The following is a 25,683-nucleotide window of genomic DNA, read 5'->3' as shown; positions in this document are numbered from 1 at the left end:
CAATATTCAAGGCAGCACACCAAAGTATCCAACACAAACGTCTTTGCGTATTGATTATCACACAGAGCCGAGCCGATCCATCATTCCTGCAGGTATCGATGTTTGCACCTTTATTCTCCTGCGGGCATCGCTACATTACTTGGTAGAATACACTCTGAAACATCTGTAATGAAGCTGCTCTGTAATGGAACTGACGTGGCGGAGAAGATTTATACGTTTAATTCAATAGATACTTCAGTGTTACAGAAGTTGAATAATGTGCACCCTTGTAAAAACACAAACAGATACAAAACTATGCATCCAAGTTTTTGAAATATGAGAACCGCATCACTTTGTCACCTTCACACACTCGTCTCAACACACGCAGGACTCTGAGGAAATATGTGAATAGGAAATATGTCCAAGTGTCAAAGCCATTTGCTGCTTCGTTACCACACTTACAGACATTTCACAACACTTCACTCCAGCCGCCTGATCAGAGACACTCTATCTACAAGAGATCTGCTCTGACCCAGATGGTTGGAGATGTGTGAATGTCAGCTAAAATGTGCTGAGGTTTTGATTTGGTTGCTTAGTTTTTCTGCATGCAAAACCAATACTAGTCTGAAGAAGAGGAGATTACAGACTGGGTTACAGGTGGCACAGGACCCATAATAATACACTGATTCATAATTTAATTCGAAAATGTTCTGATCTGATCTGTAAAAAAACAGGTCAATCTTTATCACCCAAGTAATCCTCTTTGTATAACCACACACATGCCAAGAGATTTAGATTAAACATCCCAGGATGGAATGATGCACATTGTATAGTCATATCAAGAGCATGGGAAGATAACTTCACTAAAACTAAATATTCATCAGAACAGATGTTCTACCTTTATATTAAGGAGCTTCACTTAGAAGTGTAACATGTAATGTAACTTCTGAAGCCCAATAAGTTAGGACAAAGATAAAGTATTTTACAACACGTGTAAATTAAATAGGTAATGAGGGTTTATCTGAGCCGTGTAGAAACAGCTGATTAGATGGATGCACCACATTCCTCTGAAGTAGCAGCAGACGCTTCCCTAGCATCTTTAAGACTGAACTTCAAAGACACTTCATATCGGGCACGTGTATCTTATCATAAGAAAAACTTGTGACTTATGATAATGTAGAAATGACCTCATGTCACCGCAGATTGCAACACTGGATGTCTAAATCTGGTTTACTATTTTAAATGCTTACAGTTTGACTCCATTCTTTGAGCTTTTCTGGTGCAGATTGCACTGCGACAATGTGATCATGAGCTTTAAAGGGTAAACTATGTGTAACTATGTGAACAGTCATGTACAGTCCTCCAGACATGTTGTCTGACTGATAAAAGTCTTGCAATCTTAACCCTGATGTTCTATGGACATTGGGCAATATTCTAATATTGTTTATGCAACAAGTTCAAATGGTCTCAGCATTTGCAAAAAAAAAAAGTTTACTATAAAAACAAAACACATTAAAGACAGACCTCATTAAAGTTCTTAGTGTCTAATCAGTTATAATAACATGAACAGACATGAAACATTTAACAATTATATACAGTATTCCCTTTGACACACAGGCAATGTCCTCATTTCATCTGTAAGAAGGGAAATAAAACACAATTGTTAACATACTTAAGAGCCAATGCATCCTGTGAGGAATTACAATGGTGACATGCTTCTCTTTTTGTACTTTTAATGGGCATTTAAAGGGCAAAAAGCATTACACCAAGACAGACCATCTCCCCTGTGGCTCCATTATCCAGAGATTGAAGTCACTGCACCAGTGTGAGATCAGCCCCACCGCTGATATGCGTGTTCTCTGCATCATAGCCTAACAGATGGCCAGATGCTGTTACAGCCGGCAGTGAGATGACCTGCTGCTTCTTTTTTCTCCTCCTCATAAAGTTTGTTTCTTACTCATTATCGTGACATTGGCCTCCCTCTCACCGCGTCCAAAACGTTTATGCAGAGGTTTCATCTAATTTAACATGAGGTAATTATAAACACACCATCAAACCTGGAGTGCAGGATGTTGTTGTTGTTACCAAGAATACCTTTGCGGCAGCATAAAGTCTATTTCTGTCACATTCTGTGATTGTGTCCTTTTGAGGGAAGCCAAATAAGCCACGGGGGGGAGAAGGAGAAGAAGAAGGAGAAGGAGAAGAAAAAGGACAAGGACAAGGAGAAGGAGAAATAGGGGGAGAAGGAAGAGGAGATGGAGGAGGAAGAGGTAGAGGAGGAGGAGGAAAAGGAGGAGGAGGTGGAGGAGATGAGGCAGTTTTCTTGTTTCATGCTGCTGCATCCATCCCGGTGACGCTGCGTGGGAATGTTGTGAATGACTGAAGCAGCAGACCAGCTGAGGGAGACTAACAAGTGGTTACCATGCAGCAGAAGCGAGCGTGCGAAGGGAGAAATAGAGAAACAGAATAATAATGAGGAGGAGGCAGCAAGTGAGGGAGCAAGAGGAGAGGAGCTGATTCCCTCAGAAGAGACACATATCATAGTCCAACCTCTCTCTCTCTCTCTGTCTCTCTCTTCCTCTCTCTCTCTCTCTCTCTCACTAACTCTCTCTCTCTCTTCCTCCCTCCCTCTCTCACTCTCTCGCTCTATCTGTCTCCCTCTCTTTCTCTCCGGGTATTTGTTTTGATCTGAGGTCAGCCCGGCACATGCAGTACGACAACCATGGATGGACTAACAGACGTGTGTTTGTCGTCTCTGAGGAAGAGGAGTTTCTTCCAGAAGCAGCAGCAGCAACAGGTCTATAAGGACGAAGCCATGATGATGGTGAGATGCCTGCTTGTCTTCCTCACACAACCACACTATAGAGTCTCTCAATGCAGTCTCTCGCTTTCATCTTACCTCACTCCCTCCCTCTCTCCTCTCTCTCTCCCCCTCTCTCTCTCACACACACACACACACACATCATACATACTTGTGCAGCATCCTCACTCATCATTTCACTTCTTTCTGCTTCGTCCTCCCTCCTTCTCTCTCTCTCCATTCCTCTAACCCTGTATATACCCTCGCTCTCCCTGCTACCCCCCTCCCTTCCCTTGACTCCAGCCACCTGCTGCTTGTGCTCATATAGAATATTCGGGAGGATCAAATGCGGAATCCTTCTGGTTGTGTCACTACCCCATTTTCGAGATGATGTTCTCTCAATCGCAGCCGCTGTCTTGTCTTACGGACTGAATCTCTCTGACAGGCATTTACTCACATGCAACAGGTAGAGATCCTTTTATTCTGACCCAAACATACATCCCATCACTGTTTAACAGCTGGCTATGCAGTGTGGCTCAATGCAATCCTGATTTAAAGGAGTGTAGCCGTGTTAATGGCTGGGATTATTGCAGCAGTGTCCTCTGATTGTTTTTCTCACTCTTCTGTTCATGATTGTTTTCTGCAATTTTCTGGTAAATTCCTTGGAAGGGAAGAGTTAGAGAGAGATCGAAGTCTCCTGACATCTGTTTGATACCACGTTCAAGAGGCTATTTATAGCTACCTGTAAGCAGTCCTGTGTTATGGTCCGCTCACTTCAAAACATCCCAATGCAGTTTCCATATCTTCACTGCTGTGTTTGTACGTTTACCCTCCACAGTCTGCAGTAGAAGTATTTAAGCCTTTGATAGTAGATTGGCGTGATTGAAATGGCTCATCTCTGTTCAATAGACACTAGCACTAATCTGACATGGTTCCATCTCTGTCTAGGTCACATGCAGGCTCATCAATGCCTGAAGCCTTCAGAGGGGACATGAGGCACCTAGATGTTGGTTTGCCATGTGTAGCGTCCACTACAACCACTCCCTCGCTGCCATGAGCGGGAACGACGTGATGGCGCACGCTCTGACACTGGAACAGAAGACGGCGTTTGCCTTTGTGGGGATGCTGCTGGTCTTCCTGGGTCTGCTCATAGTAAGGTGTTTCAGGATCCTACTGGACCCCTACAGCAGTATGCCTTCGTCCAACTGGGCTGATGGCATCGAGGGGCTGGAGAAAGGGACGTTTGAGTACGCCCTGACTTAACACAGGCACACACACGTGCATACATGCTCCTACATAGACATACATGGACACATGTTAATGTGTGAGATCACATGGACACACATGCAAACACAGTCAAGCCACAGCCCTGCACAACCACTGCACTGAACACAGACCGTAAGACTTCTCCCTGTGACGGACCAAACTAAGAGACTGAAGCTGTGTATGTTCTCAATGTGTGTGCGTTGTTAGTTCAGACTACGTGTCTGGTGTTGTGTGTGTCTGAGTGAGTGTGAGGCAGATGCTGTGTCATAATCTCTGCCTGTGGGTGTGCGCTGCTCATGCTGAAGCTCCCTTTAACCCACACCTACAGTTTGAATGTCTTCCAGTGGTAATGGGCGACTAGAGGCGAGGGTGGGGGATTATGGTGCAGCAGGATTATTCACACACAGTTTGAAGACTCAGGGACAAGATTCCTTACGTGATCTCTGAATGGTAAACAGAGCAGTGTCACTTCTGCACAGCAGTGCTGCTCTGCACATGAATGTATGATGATGGATACAGGGTATTATGTCAAACTAGTCCAGTGTGTTGGTGATCCAAAGGGACGCTGCTGCTGCTGATGTGTGTGTGTGTGTGTGTGTGTGTACAGATTACAGGACCTCTCCGTGGTGTCTTGTTTTTGTAGTCATGCAATGAATGGTAACTGGAGAAACTGTAACTTAGATACGGCGCCACTGTTTCTAAATGATGCAAAAACAACTCTCTGAGTTTGTACTGCTGCTTCCTGTGGATGATGGTTCACTTCTACTGTACAGTCCAGGTTTGAGTGGGAGAAAAAAACTATTGTTTACTTCTGACAGAATCTGCCTGAACAGACTTGTGGTTATATTGATTAATGGGCTGTCAAGTGTCCTGTCTGTCAAATGTTCTTTTTAAAGATTGGCTGGTGCGATCGAGCCAAAGAACTCTTAAGGGACAAAAGGATTAGAATCTAAGCGGATGTCTGTCAGCACTAAGGAGAATCTCTCTACCTGGCTGCAGAGGAAAGGTTACATGGGACACAGCGGTGGGATGGCACCCCAGCATCTCCTCTCCCTCTCACACATCCTCACCCAGATTCTCTTACATGGCAGATGGATCAGTCCGGAACGTTTCTTTGCTGACTCTGATAGTCTCTGGTCTCACCTTAGTGCTGTGACTCTGCCTTACTGTGACCTTCAATGGGTTTATGTGCCTTCATCTAGAAACATTAAAGCACCTGTTTGTGTCCGTGCATGCGTGTGCGTGAGTGTGTATGGGTGCGCACGGGTGTGTGTGTGCGTGTGTGTGTGGCATATCATGATGACAGATAGTGTGTCTGCTGATCTGTTGCTTGTACAGCTGGCAGTGGTGATTGGTATGAATTTGATTCAATGATGTGAAATAAAATAGAATTTCTTCATTTTCAACATATGGGGTCAAATCTGTACTTTCTTGTGTCATACAATCTGTGGTTGTTCTTGTTTAAGGGAAAATGGAGGCTAATACAACAGAACAAAGTGGGACAATGAGTAAGCAAATACTGGGGGTGACAATGCTACAGCTTCAGATCAAACTGTATTGAGTGTTACGTGATGAGAAGTATATGTATATAAATGTTTACATATCTGCTGCTTCATCCATCAGCATCACTGCAGCAACAGACAGAAAGGGAAGGACAGCGTGTGCTAGAGTGATTCTGCAAGAAAGCAAAAGAGTTAACAGCGACTATATGAGAGGTGCTACAGATTGTAACGCTGGAGTGTGTGTGTGTGTGTGTGTGTGTGTGTGTGTGTGTGTGTGAGAGAGTGTGTGTGAGAGTGTTTTTGGTCTACAGGGGGAGAGAGAGACAGAGAGAGGAGACAGAGCAGCAGCAGACACACATATAAGAGTGAGATGGGTCTGCTGATAAGAGCATAGTGGCTCTGCATAGCCCCCCCCCCCCCCCACACACACACACACACACACACACACACACACTCAGACACTCAGAGGCCACCATGTACACGTCCCTCAACACACGTCGTTTGTCAGGAATGCAACGATCATTGCGCCATTATCTCTGCCGCCTACGAGCCGTCCTTATCTTACACCTATTTTTAGAGGAAGAACAGCTCCTTTCCTTTTCAACCCACAGGCCCACTAACCTTCAAAGAAAAACCAACACATCTGCCGACAAGAGCTGTCAATACGCGCGATTGATTTTGATGAGCGGCTCTGGTTTGCATTGTCCTTTCATATCTCAGCATGCAAAGTCAACTAGCATGTGGGCTCACTCAAAGTTCAGTTCAATACATGCCATAAATCCCTTTTGTGCTCATTGGCTGGAATCCACATTGACAGCTGACATGTCGGTATATGTTTGAGGAAATAAGGAAGTGTTCTACAATCGAGGAAACAATTAAGCTCTGGGGATTTTATGGTAAATGTTGTTTTGGTGAAATATCTCACGATTAAAGTTGTAAGACGACCTGCAGGTGAACAAGCGACCCCTTTAACTCGGGTTTCCTCATTTAAAGTCCTACATTAACACACTTGAATGAAGTTGTATCGGTATCTATCAAAGTATCTGCATCAGCAAACAAATGAGTGCAAATATTGATCTGTGTTCTTTGCAATACTATGAATGAAGCCTCTGCGGTGGATTCATTCACATTATTATACACCATAGGGCCAATGTGACGGTTGAACTGTGAACCGAAGCTCCTGCTGATTATCAGTCATCCATTTTATAACTTGTGGTCTTCGGACTTCAATCGCCGTCCTTGATTTTTTTGTGATAAGACTAAAAGTTGCCTTTGCCTTTGTATTAGTGAAGCCACCCAAACTAATATGTGATGTAATAATCATTCAGAAGCAGCTTTAACTACAGTACAACTCCAATAACTGCTTACAGATCAGGATGTAATGCATCTGCTCATCTTTAGACTTCATGTTGTGGGTAAATAAGTCCATAAGATTATTCAATTATTAAAAATAGGGCAGTATTAGGGCGTGGGCTTCAATTCTTGGAACATTTCCAATTTGGACTTTGCATTCTTCACTTTTGATAAGCACACAGAACATATTGACTGATCAAAAATATCTCCACTGATGTTTTCTTGTATGAAACAAGCTGCAGCTCAACAGGCTCTCTTGCTGTTCTGAGTTTGGATTGGCTTCAGTAAGAACCAACAGGTCAATGATTACCAAGCTAAATTAATGTTTTATAGCAGTTATTAATAATTATTAAACCATTATGTTTATATTTAACTGAATAATTAGTCTCTCTATGAATTAGTGAATCTGATCCTTGAATAGTGTTTGTTTTTGTGGCATAGTTCTGCTACAATACATAATGAGCTTATAGAATTCAAATTCAAAACACATCTGGTTTGATTTTCCAGACGTTCATGTTCTTGTTTATGTTCATGTTTCCATCCAACATGAACTGTGTTTGTGAAAAAAAAGGTTTACAGCCGCAGTTTCACGTGAAATCAAATTTGCAGGTGTGTCAGAAGAAATGTTCTAAAAATAGCAGGGGAATTGTGCCATCAAAGGGCGATTGCTTGATTACTTGCTCCTGAGTCCAAACTGTTGTGTGTTCTTTCTGCTGGAGCTGCATTCTGCTGGAGACAGAGACATGAAGAGAGAGTGCAGGATCCATTTGAGTCTCAGTGGAAAGTTTTCTGCTCAGCGTGACTCAGACTTTGTTTAAGAACATTAGAACAACTTCAAACCACAAAGGTTGACATCAGATAATAATTGTGCAACTTTGAATCTGCACATTAAAAAACATTCAGGAACATTTTTCTCACCCAGTAATGTAGTCAAGGTCGGATTTGGAGTCATTAGGCTGCCTTTCATAAATCACTGTGGTGTATCAGTAATAAGGAAGTTTACCAGTTAAGAGGCCTTTTAAAGTCACTTTAGAAGTCATGTGGTCTAGAGAGAATTGCCTCCAGCATGTTCCTGTAATCCACAGTCTCACATTAACTCTGATTTTGCTCATAAATTTGTCCGTTTCTACTCTGCCGGCCAATCCACTCCTTTACTTTGCTGCACATTGTAGTTCAGTATCAAGTGATCACTTTTGCTTAATCAGTTGTGAAACTTTTACGAGCCTGATAGTTTGGTCAGGATGAGCCAATGACTTCCTCCTGATCCTTCCCATTGTATCCTATTGATCACGCCTGTTATGGAACTATTCCTTTTCTCTGTGATCCAAAGGGATCGTCATCATGACATTGATCTTTTCTGTCACAGCCGTATAACCTTGAAACTTTTCCTGCATGGTCACTGTGAGCTCCTTTAGTGTCCTCTTCCTTGTGGATGTTTCCTAATGATGGCCCACAGGTCTAAGGGAATACTACCACAGTCTCATAAACTGCCACCACGGAACAACATGTGCTGTTGTCCTGCACTTCAGACAATAATATTAGTAATCAATTCTCCTGAGCTCAGGCAATGAGCACCTTTATCTCTCTTTTGGCGTTTATGACTTGGTTAATCGTTAAGCAATGCCTTTGTGTCCCCGGGGATGGAGCAAGGACATTTCTGGCACCCCTTGGTCCGCTTTCTGAGGGTTGATCCTGAGCGTTAGCCAATGGTAGGCAGCTGGTGTATGACCCTGGCATGTACGGATATAAATATGAAGGTAGATGAACCAAGACTCCACACAGCACACGCAGAGTAGCAGAGGAGATCCCAACTACAAACATATCTTAATAAGGACACCTTAACCTCTTTATGTCAAGAAGGACACCAGTCTTTGCAGTGATCTACTACAGCATTTAGAATCTTTTTGGATGCCTGAAGAATAAACATTTACACTGCAGCTTCATCCTTGACGGAATCTGAGAAGCTGCTTCTGTGTTCCAAATGGAGAGGTTCAAGTCTAACGGAGGGGAGAATGTTAACCCGGCTTTTGACCCATCAGGGGACGACGCCCCTATGCACGAGACCCCGTTCTCTAACGGCGTGTCTAATGGGGACAACCGTGCGGTCCGACCCTCAGTGGTCAGCGCCTTTGGTCACGACACTTTGGACAGAGTTCCCAACATCGACTTCTATCGCAACGCAGGCAGTGTGAGCGGCCACCGGGCAGTGCGACCATCTCTGCAGGAACTCCATGATAGGTTTCAGAAGGTGAGTCTCCATGTCTTTATGTCCCTTATGACTGTTGTTGATATTTCTTTTTTCACATCTGCATCCCGACCACATGATGCAGAAAGTTCTATAGCTTCTATCTCTTTGTCCTCTGGGTCTCAGAACGCCGCAGGAGCTCATTGGTTCTGTACTTTGTCTTAAACGGTCCTGAGCTACTCAGCCGATTCACTGGGTTAGAGACAGAGTTAGAGGGGAATGAAAAGTAGATGTTTTGCAGTCATTGACTCATTCTTACATCACTCACAATAACAACTTGTAAGCCTGAGAAGGTCGCTGACAGTTATTGCTCAAGACACTTGACACACTTTGGAGTTTTAGTGCTTTTTATTAGACCTTTATACAACCCTGTGTTGCAAAAGAGTGGGGTTAGCGGCCATTTGCACTTTATAGAACGAAGCAAAGCAGACTTTCTCAAATGTGTTTTAATCAATGCTTTGAAAAATATGGTTCCACATTTTAAAACTGTTTATAGAAACAAACCATGACAAAGAAGAAATGGATCAGGTTTGCTTCACACTGCTTGGACCTGAGCTGTTAAAACGTTCAGCCAGGTTGGTCAAGGGGATGTTTGGCAAACTAAAATACAGCTGATAGATAGAAGTGCTACAAACTGGCCACTGTGGCTTAAATAACTGAAAACATCTACGTCTACGGTCTGACTCCTTACATGTTCTAGTATTTGAAAGACTGACTGGACTAATCAGTTCTAACCACAGACTGTGCTGCACTCTGACTGGAGGGTCTTGATTTACCTGGAACTCCAATTTGTTTGTCACTAACTGTTCTATCTTTAAGCAAAGCAAAAGGAAATACAAGTACATCAGATGTTAGAGCAGAAGTGTCCGCCTTCATCTTTGTTAAAAAGCAGAAATGAGTCTCCCCGTCGTGTTTTCTTTTATTCTTCGAGCACAGACTCACAGAATTGTAACATCTTTGCAAACAGCCAAACGCTTCATCATTCTTGAGCCAAAACGAATCACACAACACTCCTCTTCTTCACTAAGGATCCCCAGTGCATTAGGTAACAACAGAGACAGACTCCACATGCAGGAGCGCAGTGCAGCTCCAAACCAGATAAACAACTTCACAATGTTCTTAGATTTTGCTCACGGGGATGAAACCAAGTCACCTTTCAAACAAAACTCACTTACATGCACACTTTTGTTTGTTTCCTTGTTGTTCCCCTCTACCTCTTCCCCAGAATGAAGGAATCTCTGTGCCAGACACTGTTGAGGATGACGAAGAGGGGAGTGTGGGGACCCCCTCTGAAGATCTGGAGTCTGCCGAACCCATCAACAAAGACAAAGGAGCAGTAAAGTTTGGCTGGATCAGGGGCGTCCTGGTGAGTGGGTCAGGTCATGACAGAGTCCCTGAGCTTTATAGATGCAAAGTGTCTCTGACTGTGAGGCTGCGGAGGCCAGCTCAAGCACCGAAGTATTCCAGTCACAAGAAATATAGCTGATTACAAAAGGTCTGAATAAAGTGGACATATTATTGGCTTTGATTTATTGTAATTACTGCAAACCCATATTGTTAACAGGATCATTATCACACACAGAGGCCATTCAATTCATCGTAGAAATAAAAATAAAAGAGCTAAAAAACAACACGTGTAACAATCACAATAAGAAATCAGTCTAGATTATAAAATAGATGATAATATCAAGGAGCAAGATAAAAGATGAGATAAAGAAGGATAGAGACACTTTATAAAAGAATAACTTCCCATTTGTTGAGTTGCATTTTTTAGAAAATTGAGAGAAACCTTTTAAAACCGTTTGGAGAGATTCTGTCTTTGCTACAGTTGAAAGAAATCCAATCAAATTGAGGTCAAATGTACTCTTTGATAATCATGATGCGTTTATATTCCATGAACTTGTTTCTGTCCCTGGTTTGACACGGTGATGCAACTTTCTTTCTTTCTGTTGTCTTCCACAGGTGAGATGCATGCTGAACATCTGGGGGGTCATGCTGTTCATCCGTCTGTCCTGGGTGTTTGGACAGGCTGGCTGGGGTGAGTGAGACACCCACGTCCCATTCCCCGGCAAGAGCAGTTTACATGAGTTTCTTCTCCAGGTTGATAGTGTTGTAATGGAGGACAGATCCTACATGTCTGCTCTGTGAAGGACACATCAAAGGTGCTGCTCTGATGATCACACGATTACAGCGGCCAGGTTTAACTGAACTAACCCTGCTGTGTGACGATCTGGCCCGAGAGCCGAGACTCTGAGCGCACTGGTGTGATTGAAGGGTTTCACAAGTGTGTTTACTGCTTAAGAGCCTATTGATCGGCTCTGGCCTTTGTTCAGAGAGCATAACTAAACGGTTGGGAGAAGCTCAGGCAGCGAGTGGAGCGGGTAGAGCCGCCCGCAGTAACTCATAGCCTCCAGCAACGTTGCACAATTAGTCCTGTGAATGGCACCCGTGGGAGACCTTACCACTCCACCCTACTCAGCCTGTGCTGTGGTGACAGTGGGGAGAGAGAGAGAGAGAGGGAGAGAGAGGGGAAGTAAGCGTGTTTAATACCTAACTTATATGATTTCAGGTCTGGGAACTGTGGTGATTGCTCTGAGCTGCGTTGTGACCACGGTCACTGCTCTGTCCATGTCGGCCATCTGCACCAACGGAGTGGTCAGAGGAGGTAAGACAGCATGATGCTCAATGTTACAAAACCACCTTTATCCCACTGTATCAGCTACTGAAGCTGACTGTAAGAGTTTAAACAATAATAATAATCTGTAAAAAAAGAAATGTATCCACTTTGAGCACACATTCACCCTGACATGACATCTTCATCATCTTCATCATCATCTTGAGATCAGAGTCAGCAGCCGTTGGTGTAGATAAAGATAGACACAAAGTTCAAAACTGCTCCTGAACGTCAACATCCACAACTTCATAATTTAACTGACGTGAAATCAATAAATGTGATAGAGTGATTAATCATCCACTAATGTGTGTGCGTGTGTGTTTGTGTGTGTGTCATTGTCTCTCATCAGGGGGAGCGTACTACATGATATCTCGGAGTTTGGGCCCAGAGTTTGGCGGGTCGATCGGTCTGATCTTTGCTTTTGCCAACGCCGTGGCTGTAGCCATGTATGTGGTGGGCTTTGCTGAGACGGTGGTTGTGGACTTACTGAAAGTGTGTGAAGTGCTTTTGGTCAGGTGATGTTAGAGGGAAGGAAACGTTTGTCCCATTTTCACACCTGTGACCTTTCTCTCCATCTGATGTGTCCCTCAGGAGAATGACGCCCTCATGACGGACGAGAAGAACGACATCCGGATCGTTGGCTGCCTGACGGTGGTGCTGCTGTTGGGCATCTCATTGGCTGGAATGGAATGGGAGGCCAAGGTGATTTACTGTTATGTATCATAGCGTGTGAAGCACTTGACACCTGCTACACAAATACAAACAGTATCATCATCGTGACTGACTGTAACTCTGACCCGTGTCCTCTTCTCGCCCACAGGCACAGATTGTTCTACTCGTCATCCTGATTGCAGCCATAGTCAATGTGTTTGTGGGAACTTTCATTCCTGCAACAGATGAAAAGAAGAGTAAAGGCTTCTTCAATTACCAGTGTAAGGGAACAATCCAGGCCAAATCCTTCAACTAAACTCAGCTTTGGACACAATCACTCTCTCATCTCTCTGTTGTTTGTGTAGCTAATATATTTTTAGAAAACTTCCCGCCAAACTTTGAGGGGGGCGAGACATTTTTCAGCGTCTTCGCCGTCTTCTTCCCCGCTGCCACCGGCATCCTGGCTGGTGCCAACATCTCCGGTGACTTGAGGGTAACTCTCTTCAATGCTGACAAAGCTCATTCATGCATTTCCTCAATTTGAGTAATGTGTCCATGAAACAACATCTGACATCTGCTGGTTGAATATGACAGGATGCCCAAGCAGCGATACCCAAGGGAACCCTGCTGGCCATCTTTATCACTGGTGTCACCTATCTGGGCGTGGCACTCTGTGTCTGTAAGTACAACATTCAAGTCCAATCCTAAACTTTACCTTTACACATTGTGTTTGTTTGTTACACTTTTAATGAGTTTGTTCTGTTCTGTGATTGGTCAGCTGCCTCTGTTGTCCGCGATGCCACTGGGTTAAATTCCTCCGCCATTGCCCAGCCATTCCCCTGCAACGGTACCGCAGTAGCTGCCTGTGAGCTGGGCTATGACTTTTCCGTCTGCAATGTAGAAAAATGCATTTTCGGCTCTATGAACAGCTTCCAGGTACGCAGCCTCCAAGTGTGACTTGGTCATTGAGCTCCCACACATGAGGAGCGTCGTTCTCACACTGTCACTCGTCTCTGATTCAGGTGATGACGACGGTGTCTGGGTATGGTTACCTGATCACTGCTGGGACTTTCTCCGCCACCCTCTCCTCTGCGCTGGCGTCTCTCGTCAGTGCTCCCAAAGTGTTTCAGGTCAGCGAGTCCATGCGTTTCTTGGCATTGGCGTTCTTGGATGTAGTCATAAGAATGAACTCTTGCTAACTGTGCTTGTGTCCTTCCTTAGGCGCTGTGTAAAGACAACATCTACACGATTTTGCACTTCTTTGCCAAAGGTCATGGAAAGAACGACGAGCCAATCCGTGGCTACATCCTCACCTTCATTATTTCTGTGGCGTTCATCCTCATTGGTCAGTTCAGCTGTTGTCCTTCTGCCCACAGTTTTAAATAACCTTAAAAACGCATCACATAACTGCTGTCCAGATGTTCCTCTGTGTGGAGAAAGAATTCAAACTCTAATTCAACCTGGTTCTGCTTTTTCTCTCTGTAGGTGATCTGAACATAATCGCTCCCATCATCTCCAACTTCTTCCTGGCTTCCTACGCTCTCATCAATTTCTCCTGCTTCCATGCGTCCTATGCCAAGTCTCCAGGTGGGCCTCCACAGAGAGAAGTGTTTAGATGTGAAAACCTGGCAGAATAAGTAGCTTCAAACTGAGAGACTCTGCTAGTGAGCTGCAGTCATTGAATTCAGCTTCATTTCAGGCAAATCTGTCCTCTAGCATGAATAACAAACAACTCATTCAATACATTTTGTAGAACACAAGTTGCATCAGCTGAAGGTGATGTGATCTTAACCCCTCGTGGATTTCTTTTATTCATGTTACAAGCAAAGTGAGTTTTGAGGAGGTAACACTACATTGACTGTGGTGTTTGCAGGTTGGAGACCAGCTTATAAATACTACAACATGTGGCTCTCTCTGCTGGGCGCTTTGCTCTGCTGTGGTGTTATGTTTGTGATCAACTGGTGGGCTGCCCTCATCACATACGCCATCGAAATCCTCCTGTATATCTACGTCACGGTCCAGAAGCCAGGTGAGCTCCACATCACAGGAACACACACACACACACACACACACACACACACACACGTCTGTGGGCTCGTTCTCACCCGCTGTCATTTCTTCTCTTTAGATGTGAATTGGGGTTCGTCGACACAAGCGGTGACGTTTGTGAGTGCAGTCAGCAACGCTCTGTCTCTGTCTGGGACAGAGGATCATGTCAAGAACTTCAGGTAAAAGCATTGCATTGTGGGTGGGTCATGGTGCGATCATATGTATGTGTGTGTGTGTATTTGAACACACTCCTATCCTATTCCTTCCTCAGGCCTCAGATCCTGGTGCTGACCGGTACAGCTAAAACCAGACCAGCTCTGCTCGACCTGGCTCACGCCTTCTCTAAAAACTACGGACTCTGTCTCACCTGTCAAGTGTTTGTGGTGAGGTCATACTGTCATTTCATCAAAGGATCCTAATTTGTTTTAACAAATTGAACAGAGAGCAGACTTGAACCGTCCTGACATGCAGCTGTTATCTGAGCAGACATCAGAGAGATGCCAGCTGGCTGAGTCTTACTGAGCCTGACGCACTTTATGTTGTGATCTCTCCAGGGCCCCAGATCAGAGGCCCTCCGAGAGATGAAGGCTGGCATGAAGAACAGTCAGCTGTGGCTGAAGAGGACCAAGCGTAAGGCCTTTTACGCTGCGGTGGCCTGTAACACCTTCAGGGAGGGAGCGGAGCACCTGCTGCAGGTTGGTACGCTCCGGATTTGGTTAATGAACCAACAAACCTCCAACAAACGTCCTTTCATTAATGTGTAACCTCTCAGTACAGGGAGATGCTACATTCAGACAGAGACTTTTTATTGACTGAGATCTGCTGTTTCTATTGCTGTGTTATGACTCAGGCTGAAGGATCCGGACAAGAAGAGAGAGAGTTAATGAGAAGCAACCAAACAGGCTTATGGCTCAAGCTATTGCTCTCCTGAGATAAGGCCTTTGTTCATTGTCAGGATTGCTTACTTCAAACAGCAGAGCAGATTAAAAGCTATAATTGATTAACACCACAGTGGATGAGTCCCTGCAGACGGAGGGAGAACTACTGACTGATCCGGTCACAGTGTTTGGCTGAAAAAACTGCTTCCTGGTCAAGGACGGTTCTGGAGACTGTTGTTCCTCTCACACCAATGGAGACGACTGACGGCTGTCCTGTGTTCGGTCTGTTTCATGTTCTGACTGCTGTTCTTTTCCTTTCAGGCCTCCGGTCTTGGCCGCCTGGCGCCGAACACACTGATGGTGGGCTTCAAGAGGGACTGGAGGACGGTTGGTGCAGAGACGGTGCAGAGTTACGTGGGAGTGCTGCAGTAAGTCACACACACACACACACACACACACACACACACACACACACCACACACACACACAGACACACAAGGTGAACCGTATATGTTCTGTGATGTCATGATGTCTCTTTCTTTATCAACAGTGACGCCTTTGATTTTGAATATGGAACTTTGGTGCTGAGGATGTACGAGGGACTCGACGTGACGCACATTGTCGAGGCAGAAGGTCGGCATGGAAACCTCTTTCATGAACTAAGGGTTACTACACTTAGGGTTAATAAACATTCTTCAGCTCCATGTTTGTTTGGAGACATTTGGCTTGATTTACTTGATCAAGTGATTGCGTCATATTATTATCATCGTCTTTAGAACATCTTTGTCCAGGCTTGTTCGGCCTTTGTGGAGGGATGATCTTTAGGTGATATTGTCAGCGTTGTTTTGATTTGTGGCTTTAACACGTCGACCTTTTCTGAATCTGACTCAGGTAGTCTTCAGCCACCAAGAGAGAAAACAGAAGGAAGTTAAACTTTGATAGGTCTCTACAGCTCACAGCTCACAGCAGCTGACTGTAATCAGCCCGATAAGCCCAGCACTTTGTTCTGTAGATCACAAACAAAGTGTCTTAGTTCAGGCAGGTATCAGATAAGACAGCGGCTACACAGCTTTTTACTAGCAGATGGTTGTAAGTCTGATCCCATTTCGGCCTAATCTGCTCCTCCCTTTGCTCCTTCTAGAGGAGATGTTCAAGGCTGCAAAGGAGCAAGAGGAGCTGGAGATGCCAAATGGAGGGAAAAGAAAGGGAATGTTCAGGAAGACCAGGCACTCGTCTCAGCAGATTCTCACCACCAGAGGTATCAGCTGTTAACTGTCTTTGTTGTAAATGTATCAAACCTTCTCCCAAATATTACTCTAGGTCATGTGATCCATTCAGATGAAGTACGGGAGTGAATTCCTCATGCAGATCACATCTTTCACACACGCACGCACAACAGAAACTCCACTCCAACGGGTCACAGGAGGAAAGTACACACACATTTAACAAATGAGACCATGGAGACGCCGCTTTTTGGGAGAATTTGCCAGAGTTGCAGTGAAGTATAATTGAATCAAGCGTTCCAACTAAAGATCCCAGTGAGAGTTTAATCCAATAACATGGCCTCTTTCATTTCAGTTTGAAGAGCAGCTTTTTAGCCCAGACTGCAGGCTCTAACGCTCACACTCACACACACACACACACACACACCACTGAACTGCATCTTGGCCAGACTGTGACAGACATTAGTATGCAATCAGCATCCGGCTCATAGAGAGATTAGACCTCCGAGCTGCTCTTCCTGCTCCTGTGGCGTCGGCTCTTAATGTTCCTGCCCTCGTTCCTGTCCGACTCAACTCTCCCGCCTCTGTCAGTGAATTAGACTCCCTCCTACTGTTCCTCCCCTCCACCAAGTCTCATGGCTTCCATCTTTTCTCTCCCCCTTTCCTCTCTTGCTCAGTGTCTGTGTGCAGCCCTCCGACCCCGCACGTTGCCAACATGAATGAGCAGCTGATGGAGGCCAGTACTCAGTTCAAGAAGAAGCAGCCTACAGGCACCATTGATGTGTGGTGGTTGTTTGATGATGGAGGTAGGTGCCGATCCCCCTGGGCACACTTCTGTCGTGTATACTGGTGCAGACTCGTCCTCAGAGAACATTATCAGATCAGCTTGAATCATTATCACCATTACAATACAAATGACCTCATGGCCAAAATCCAAGATCTCCATCAACATTCAAGTCTCATCAATATCTATGGAGCATATTTTGAGATATCCTCCAAAACAACGACCGTGGAAGGATTATGTGTTTAATTACAAACCCACCTATTTCCGTTGTTCCCGTTCAGGTTTGACGCTGCTGCTCCCCTACATCCTCACCACCAGGAAGAAGTGGAAAAACTGTAAATTAAGGATCTTTGTTGCTGGGCAGCCTGGACGCACTGAGCTGGACAAACGAGAGTAAGTGGGGGGGAAAAACAAATGAATGTTTCATGAGGAACTATGGTTTAATTGAGGAAAAGAAGAGCAAGCAAATGAAGCGGCACAGTAAACTGCAATGTCCAGATATGAACAGTTATGAGGTTTTAAACTCAACTTGTGGATGCGGCTCGTTGAAACTAGTTAGTAGGATGTTAAGATGAAAGCTGAGCATCAGTGTGTGTCTCTGTCCTGCAGGATGGAGTCGCTGCTGCAGAAATTCAGAATTAACTGCAAGGACATCCAAGTTATAGACGACATCCAAGTGTCTCCAAATCCTGACAGGTGATTATGTTCAAATGTCCTGTTCCAATACTTACAACAGCACGTTCGCACTAGAATTATTATTGATATAAGATTCATCACCTCACACTGTCAGAACTGTATATGATAAAAAAGAAAGTGTTCCATATCGCGTGTTTTTATCTGCTTTCTCCAGCTGGAAGAAGTTTGAAGCCATGATTGAGCCTTTCCGTCTGCATGAGAGATCTAAAGACACTGCTCAGGCTGAAGCCGAGCAGAAGAAGCATCCCTGGAAGATCACCGACGAGGAGCTGGACGCCTTTGAAGAGAAGGTAGGACCACCCACACCCAGGCTTCATACACACAGGCTTGTTTGGTGCAGAGTTGATGCATTTGACAGCTAAATGTGCGATGTATTGATTTTGGAGAGGTTTCTGCTTTTTTACAGACCAATCTGCAGATACGACTGAATGAGCTACTTAAGGAAAAGTCTGCCTCTGCCAACCTGATCATTGTGTAAGTAGAGTTCATACATTCTTATACCTGTGGTGACCTCATGTTCTGCACAATGAACAACCAGATTTGGCTAAATTACTAACTCTGTAGCCCCTCCCACCCTGCAGGAGCATGCCCATCGCTCGCAAGGACTCCGTCTCTGATCACCTCTACATGGCCTGGTTGGACGTTTTGACAAAGGAGCTTCCACCTACGCTCCTCATTAGAGGCAACCACAAGAGCGTGCTGACCTTCTACTCTTGAACCCCTTCAGACTTCACGGCGCAGTACAGAGTGGCTGGCCCTGCTAGAAAGGCTGCATGGCAAAGATGTATAATGGTTGTTTCCGTCATCTAGACCTTTAAAATACTGTAAGAAGCACCATGCAGCGTTTGTAGTCGAGCCTTCATAAGCATATTCATACTCCAATTCAGTTCATATTTCAGTTATGGGTTAACTACTAACACCTGTCTGCCTGATGGAAGGTTTGTGGTCATTGTCACTCGTCCTGTGATGTCATGGAGGCACAGCAGCACCAGTATGAATGCAGCCAGTGAGGGGAAAAGCCTCCAAACACCACATTGAATGAAAGTAAAGTGTCAGAAAGAACAAATGTGGATGTAAAAGCACAACATTTGTTCTTTGCAACGAGTTTAAACAAAGTACAGGACTCAGAGATGCTCGTTATAAGAATAGAACTTAAGACACTCAGTGCTAAATCACATCACTCATCTTTCCCAGCATTGCCAGAATCCGATGAACAGGAGGTTAAAGGGCTGTGACCACAATGCCTGCTGGTGTAAAGTAATTTATATATGTATGAGTTCACCAGTGGATACCTGACCAACAACAACAACAAAACCCTTTCACTAATGATTCACACTGGCCTGACTTTGATAAGCATATTTTAACATCAAACTGTTTACTCAATCCACACTTTACTGCTATTGAAAGGTTACTTTACTTTCACTTCATATAGTTTATGTTTTGGGAAAAAATGTAACGAAAAGTGAGATTGTGAATTCCATTCTTCTGTATATTTCTGAAACATTCATGTTAAGTTTTTTTGTCTTCCTATTTAAAAATGTAATTGTGATTATCTGATATTAATAATTAATAAAGAGCTGAGGTGTTCATGCTTTTGTTTCCATTGTAATTGACAACTGTGAGGCGCTGCTGTGGTTCCATTCAATCACGACGACAATGCGGTCATGCAAATACTAATAAAATAAAATATAAATGGAGGGAAAAGCATGAAGCACTGAATGTAAACACGGGGCCACTGAACAAAACTGCTGGCAAGTTTGGCAGCGATTGGAGGAATAGTCCTTGTTGTGTTGACACGCGCGCGCGCGCGCACACACACACACACACACACACCTGATGAATAAGCAGCATATTTCTAGCTTTATTTATCTATACCTAGCTAATGGAGGTATGGAGGACTAAAAGTGCCACAATTAAATAAATAAATACGCCATTAAATAATTAATTAAAAGTGTCATTAATTAATTAAATGTGTCAATAATTAATTAAATGTGTCATTAAATGTGAAACAATTGCTTAAATAAAACAAGTCGTACAATTTAAAAAAAACATTAAATTATTTCAGTGCACATTTAATTATTTCATAGTTCGGTGTTACAGCGAACCATGAATTAATTTTATCTGTCAAATTTACTCGTCAAAGTTAGAGGGCGGGTTCTTGCACTTGATTGGTTACCCTGCACATCAAGTCAAGGCAAATCGATTCCAGATAATGGATTGATGCAAAGCTTTAATAAATGCTTTACACGCTACATGCTCGGGGTCAGCAGGTCCTGCTTCCACATACTGTGCAAGGTCTAAATTATCTCTCACCAACTCTCTAGAGAGTTCACGGAGATCCTCCATCAACACAGCCGCCATGTTTAGAAAAACTTCTTCTACTTTTTGTTTCAAGGCAGACCAAAGCAGTGGATTAGACTAGATTCGCGTTAGCCCCGCCCACCGACTTTGATGGGCGAGGTTGACGGATAAAATTAATTCATGGTTCGCTGTAACACCGAACTATGAAATAATTAAATGTGCACTGAAATAATTAAATGTTTTTGGTTTTTTTTAATTGTATGACTTGTTTTATTAAATCAATTATTTCACATTTAATGACACATTTAATTAATTATTGACACTTTTAATTAATTATTTAATGGCGTATTTATTTATTTAATTTTGGCACTTTTAGTCCTCCATAATGGAGATGACACAGACCCCATGGATAACACAGTTAACGATCTGAAACACAAGTAAATCAACAACTAAATGGTTTAGAAGTAAACAAGTGTATTAAATATCCTCCATAAAGACTAAATACAGCAACACTTCAGAGTATTAGCGTTAATTATTTGAACAAATGATGCAAAAATACAAAAAAACATATCTAATTCATTTTTTTGTGACAGTGACAGTAGTTTTGATGATTTCATGATGATCTTACACTTCAAAATGTGTTAGGATAAAACGACAAAGGCAAACACAATTCAAGTCATTCACTTTCAAAGAGGTTCGTAACTGGATTTAATTTTATATTTGACAAACATGATTTTTCACAGCATAAATTAAAATTAAATGTATATATTTAATTAAAAAAGGACAGCGCAGCGGAGGAACCACAGCTGCGAGTTCTTTGTGTGCGCAGGACGGATTTATATGTGGCGCGGTTAGTTGATAACAATGACACAAACACTGCACAGGCTGAAGGATCTACTGCTTCACCCGCGGCGGGCGTCTTCTCCTAAAGCTACTGTGCGCTTTTTCCAAACACAATACCACTTCCGGATGCTCAGACGGCAAACAGGCAAGCAGAACATAAACACGGATCAGCTGTTGGCTAGCTTCGCTGCTCCGTCGAAGCATTTTGTAGTTTAATCTCTGCTGCCGCGCACAACACAACCTCAGCTTTTAGAACATGCCTTTATAAATCATAAACTTGCTCGCGCTTCCTTTACCCTTATCCCTAATCAACGATAACAATGCCGTAGCATCAGCGCACCATTCTTTTGTCTCGCGATAGTTGGCCATTTTCTATGCGACGTACAACGTGATGACGCAAGTGTCCCGCTCTCAGTGAGTTCGTGCGTAACCACAAGTTAAAAGTGGTGGCGGCGGTGAAGGGGAGGGGCGTATTTGGCGCAACTTCCAGCGCGGGAGATTCATTTCAGTGAAGTCAAAACAGCCACAGAGCGCCAAAGCCAGCATCACTCCTCCTGCTTCAGTTGACCAGCAGCGTTTCCGATTGTTCTCTTGACTCAGCCTATCGTCAATATGCCCGTTCTAGATGTTAAAGTCTCTCCATCAAAGAGACCGAAGTTTGAGCCGCAGGCGGTGGCGGACAGACCGGTGCTCAGGTTCGCGAAGCTGTCAGAACACGCGACGACACCCAGCAGAGGCTCGACCAAAGCGGCGGGATATGACCTGTACAGGTGAGCCCGGACCGGACTCCAGCATGTTGTGTTCATGTCTGATCTCAGCTGTGCAGAAAACTAATGTTGTCGGTTGAAACAGTGCCTATGATTACGCCATCGGGCCCATGGACAAGGCCGTGGTGAAGACAGACATCCAGATCGCGGTCCCCTCAGGCTGCTATGGCAGAGTGGGTGAGTGTGTGAGTGTGTGTGCAGCTCTCACCTGGTGTCTCATTCTGCACTCAGGTCTTCACTCTTATCTGTCCTCGTCTCTTTCAGCTCCCAGATCTGGACTGGCAGTCAAACACTTCATCGACGTTGGTGGTGAGTTGGGTTTTGTTTTGTTTTGTTTAGATCCACATTTACTCTTATTACTCTTTATTATTCTTATTGTGAGCTTCTATGTGTTTTCCTCAGCTGGTGTTGTAGATGAGGACTACAGAGGAAATGTGGGAGTTGTGCTCTTTAACTTCAACAAGGAGCCATTTGAAGGTGAGGAGAAGCATAAAGGAAGAATGAATCACCTGTTGTAGTATGAGGAAGATGATGTCACTAAATGTTCCTCTTCGTCTGCTAGTGAAAAAGGGGGACAGGGTGGCTCAGCTGGTGTGTGAGAGGATCTGTTACCCAGAGCTGTTGGAGCAAAAGGTAAACAACCTGCGTTTCACACACACACACACCTACATTAATCCACTAAGCTGAAATGTTTGAGTGGTCATTGTTTATCTAAAAGTATTCACTCAGTGTATTCTGTCTGTATACCTTGTGAGTTATGTCGTTGTTTCTCTTCTCTTTCCCTCCAGACTCTGGATGAGACCGAGCGCGGCGCTGGAGGTTTTGGATCGACTGGGTGCAACTGAATGTGATATAATGTAACTTAATCCATTTAAAATAAAGGTTTGTTTTTGATAAGCTGCTGACTCCTCTGTTCTCTTCCACCCGTTGCTCCTGAAAGCTTCATCACAGCCTGGTCAGGTTCTCCACAATCCTCCACAAGGGGGCAGTGCAGGGCTGGAGGTCTGGAGCCTGAACTCAGCTCGGCTCCATTACAGATTCTTAGTTTCACAACTGACATTCAGACATCATGAAGGATTTAAAGTAGTTTCATCTTAAAGTCTGACCCCTAACAGGATCCATATGTTAAGATAAAGAGGAAAGCATAGCAGTGAGTACATGTACACCAAAATACTGAATGTTTTTATTGTGAATTTACAACTAAACCCTCACTGATGTGAACAGAGAACACAGACTGGAGGCCAGGCTGGTCCGTGGCAATGCAGCACTGATTGAACTTGTGAGAGAATGTGTGGCCACGAAGACCTCAGTGCATAATCATGAAGGCCCAGGTTTGGCATCATCACAATGTGTGTGTGCATGGGTGTGTGCGTGTGTGTGTGTGTGTGTGTGCAGGTGTGTGTGTGTGTGTGTATGTATACACAGTTTACAAAGGAAGTAGTTGGTCATTATAAGCACCATTACAAACCCCTCTATTCCAGGGGCTTCCTCTAGTTTATGAATGCTTCATAGATTAAAAGTGGCTTTGATTATTACAGTATAAACACACTTAATTTACATGTAGTATAGAGGAGAGCAGACAGGCGGTAAAGCGAGCTGTTATGTTGCAAAGACAAAACCTTTCCGAACGGCTGATGGGATTGCGTTTTGGTTGACTACTGAGTGTTGTATAGCAGTACAGTGCATTCAGATGTCTATGTTGTTGTTGTGTTGCTAGCACCAGTAAATATGAATTATTCTTGTCAGTAGGAAAGATGGGGAAAGCATGGTTTAAATATGCAGTAGAAGTCATTCAAGCTCAAACATGGCTACGTCTCAACAGTCCAGAGTGGGTTCCTTTCCCCTCCTAGTCTCTTTTTAATACCATTAAATTAATATCTGGATCAGGAGATATTCTAGGCTTTCATGTATCCAGGTTTGTTCAGTCGTTTTTACCCGAGGGGAGGAAATGAAGTCAGCTCAGACTATTGAGACTCGCTGCTGTCTTCCACCTAAAGCCGAGCGCCGACACGTCGGCCCCACAGAGCCTCCTGCAGTCCTCGTGCTCCTCAAAGTGGTGCCTGATTCCACATATCATTATACAAAATGAAACCTATGCACTTCAGAAAGCCTTATTCACACAGGCTCCAGAGTGCCGTACACACAGCTGGAGGGCAGTGTATTCTGCATTTGACTGTCAAATCAGCTGGTGTTCCACTCAAACAATTGTATCTATGATATGCAGAATCGTCTTTGGGAATCGAATGATGCAGTCCCCCGTTTCCCCCCTTGTCTCTTTGGTGGCGAGCCCTTCTTTCTTTAGGAGCAAGTGGAAGTTGCCCTTTGCCCACTGATCCAGAGTCAGAGATGTTTTGGCCTTTTTTGGGGAATTGGAGCCTGACCCTGGATTAGCAGCTGCTGGCAACATCTCCCCGTCTCAGTCTTGTGTTGGTTAATGGAGGATGAGCTGCACCCTCATCTTCAGTATGTCTCCCAGCTGTCCTGTGAGGTAGTCTTTATCATGCCGGTCCTCCAGCTCAGCTAGCTCCTTCTTCCTGTAGAGGGGAACGCTGCTGATCTGCAGGAAGTAGGCCCCCGGGGGGAGGTTCTTCTTGCCCAGGCGCAGGTAGCTCACACCTTCTCTCTGGTTGATCTTGAAGTATCCGTCGTCATTCCCGTAGTCGATGCTGTAGCGCACGTGGTCGGTGAGGGTGGATAAGGCCGGGGTGAACTCCAGGATGTGGTCGCGGCTGCTCAGGTCGCTGATGTTCAGGTGTAACATCAAGGTGTCCTCGATGTCGACGCTGGCCAGGCTCACCGTCTCCTCCTCCTCAGCCAGCTGCAGGAAGAGAACGCAGTCAAACCAAACCACAACACTCGCCTGCCCTGAGTGCAATAGCAGCACCAAACAGCTTGAGAGGAAACGTGGACAAGGCCCTGGTTCCTGGAGCAGGAGGCCTTTTCATTCTCTGCCTCTCAATTTTAATCCAGTTTGGGTCGTACCTGATCATTTTGAGAGACTGAGTCTGATTTCAGCCTGATGGTTGTTTGATGAATGAGGTTTGATTAACGGCCCAAATGTACAACCATCTGGTTGCCAAGCGATCTGACAGAAATCTGGCAATTTAGAAATGTTGGTCATTCTGTGTCTGAGGTCTTCCCAACTTTAGGTGAGGAGTAAAGCGTATCCAGGCATTACACTCTCCGATCGGAATCATAATCATAATCCAAACCAACAACAATAACAAAGTTCCATAGTTACAGCGTTAGATAGTTTCCAGCTCCAAAGGCAGAGCTTTCTAAATGTGCTACAACTCCTTTAGAGCCATCTGTCATCTCAACCCCATGCAGAAAACCGGATTTCTCAGAGGAAAAGCTGAATTTGTCTTCATGGACCCTCACAATAGAACTTCAGCGAGGAGAACATCAAAGAATCGATGAAGATTTAAGTCAAATGTGATCTCCAGACAGATTACCTGCACGTCTCCGTCCTGTGTTGAGTTGGTGCTGCGGCGCTTGCGTCCCTTCTTAGGGTAGCCGTTGATCTTACACTCGTAACAAGCCTCAGGCGACAGGGAGTTCTCATCCGTCTCCCCCGTCTGATCGTCCATGGCGCCCATACCGAGGGCCAGACCTGTGACACAGTGACTGAAACCACAACAAAGCATCGCCACAGGTCATGAAGAGGTCATA

At 44.4% G+C, this 25,683-nt stretch overlaps 4 protein-coding genes across 4 annotated transcripts in view; 3 read left to right on the top strand and 1 right to left on the bottom strand.

The window, feature by feature from the left end:
• The first annotated feature begins 3,760 nt into the window (after positions 1 to 3,760).
• ctxn2 (cortexin 2) lies at positions 3,761 to 4,411 on the top strand. The gene has a single exon (XM_076167616.1). It carries the CDS (start codon positions 3,797 to 3,799, stop codon positions 4,040 to 4,042), a length of 246 nt encoding a protein of 81 aa, XP_076023731.1. The 5' UTR covers positions 3,761 to 3,796; the 3' UTR covers positions 4,043 to 4,411.
• A 4,470-nt stretch (positions 4,412 to 8,881) lies between these two features.
• Positions 8,882 to 19,489, top strand: slc12a1 (solute carrier family 12 member 1). Its single transcript, XM_076167618.1, has 26 exons — positions 8,882 to 9,148; positions 10,371 to 10,511; positions 11,108 to 11,183; positions 11,715 to 11,810; positions 12,169 to 12,311; positions 12,411 to 12,521; positions 12,640 to 12,751; positions 12,836 to 12,963; positions 13,065 to 13,149; positions 13,249 to 13,406; positions 13,493 to 13,600; positions 13,692 to 13,815; positions 13,956 to 14,057; positions 14,344 to 14,499; positions 14,599 to 14,698; positions 14,791 to 14,902; positions 15,074 to 15,214; positions 15,719 to 15,825; positions 15,948 to 16,030; positions 16,539 to 16,655; positions 17,298 to 17,426; positions 17,686 to 17,797; positions 18,014 to 18,100; positions 18,255 to 18,390; positions 18,507 to 18,574; positions 18,682 to 19,489. The coding sequence occupies exons 1-26, from the start codon at positions 8,882 to 8,884 to the stop codon at positions 18,815 to 18,817; spliced, it is 3,135 nt and encodes a 1,044-aa protein (XP_076023733.1). The 3' UTR covers positions 18,818 to 19,489.
• Positions 19,490 to 21,234: 1,745 nt separating this feature from the next.
• On the top strand, positions 21,235 to 22,904 carry dut (deoxyuridine triphosphatase). Its single transcript, XM_076167619.1, has 7 exons — positions 21,235 to 21,389; positions 21,870 to 22,014; positions 22,097 to 22,188; positions 22,276 to 22,320; positions 22,414 to 22,488; positions 22,574 to 22,644; positions 22,800 to 22,904. The coding sequence occupies exons 1-7, from the start codon at positions 21,266 to 21,268 to the stop codon at positions 22,854 to 22,856; spliced, it is 609 nt and encodes a 202-aa protein (XP_076023734.1). The 5' UTR covers positions 21,235 to 21,265; the 3' UTR covers positions 22,857 to 22,904.
• A 270-nt stretch (positions 22,905 to 23,174) lies between these two features.
• fbn1 (fibrillin 1) overlaps positions 23,175 to 25,683 on the bottom strand; it is a 51,229-nt gene continuing 48,720 nt past the window's right edge. Inside the window, exons 64-65 of the mRNA XM_076167609.1 lie at positions 25,467 to 25,638; positions 23,175 to 24,829 (exon numbers count right to left, since the gene is read on the bottom strand). Coding sequence (XP_076023724.1) covers positions 24,443 to 24,829; positions 25,467 to 25,638 — 559 coding nt within the window. The 3' untranslated portion in view covers positions 23,175 to 24,442. The remainder of the gene's footprint in view (positions 24,830 to 25,466; positions 25,639 to 25,683) is intronic.

This window comes from Genypterus blacodes, unplaced genomic scaffold (assembly GCF_046128005.1).
Source record: "Genypterus blacodes isolate CSIRO-AG114 ecotype Tasmania unplaced genomic scaffold, CSIRO-AGI_Gbla_v1 ptg000165l_1, whole genome shotgun sequence".
NCBI lineage: Eukaryota > Metazoa > Chordata > Actinopteri > Ophidiiformes > Ophidiidae > Genypterus > Genypterus blacodes.
The sequence above is the reverse complement of the archived record's forward strand: the minus strand, read 5'-3'. Positions and strand labels throughout refer to the sequence as shown.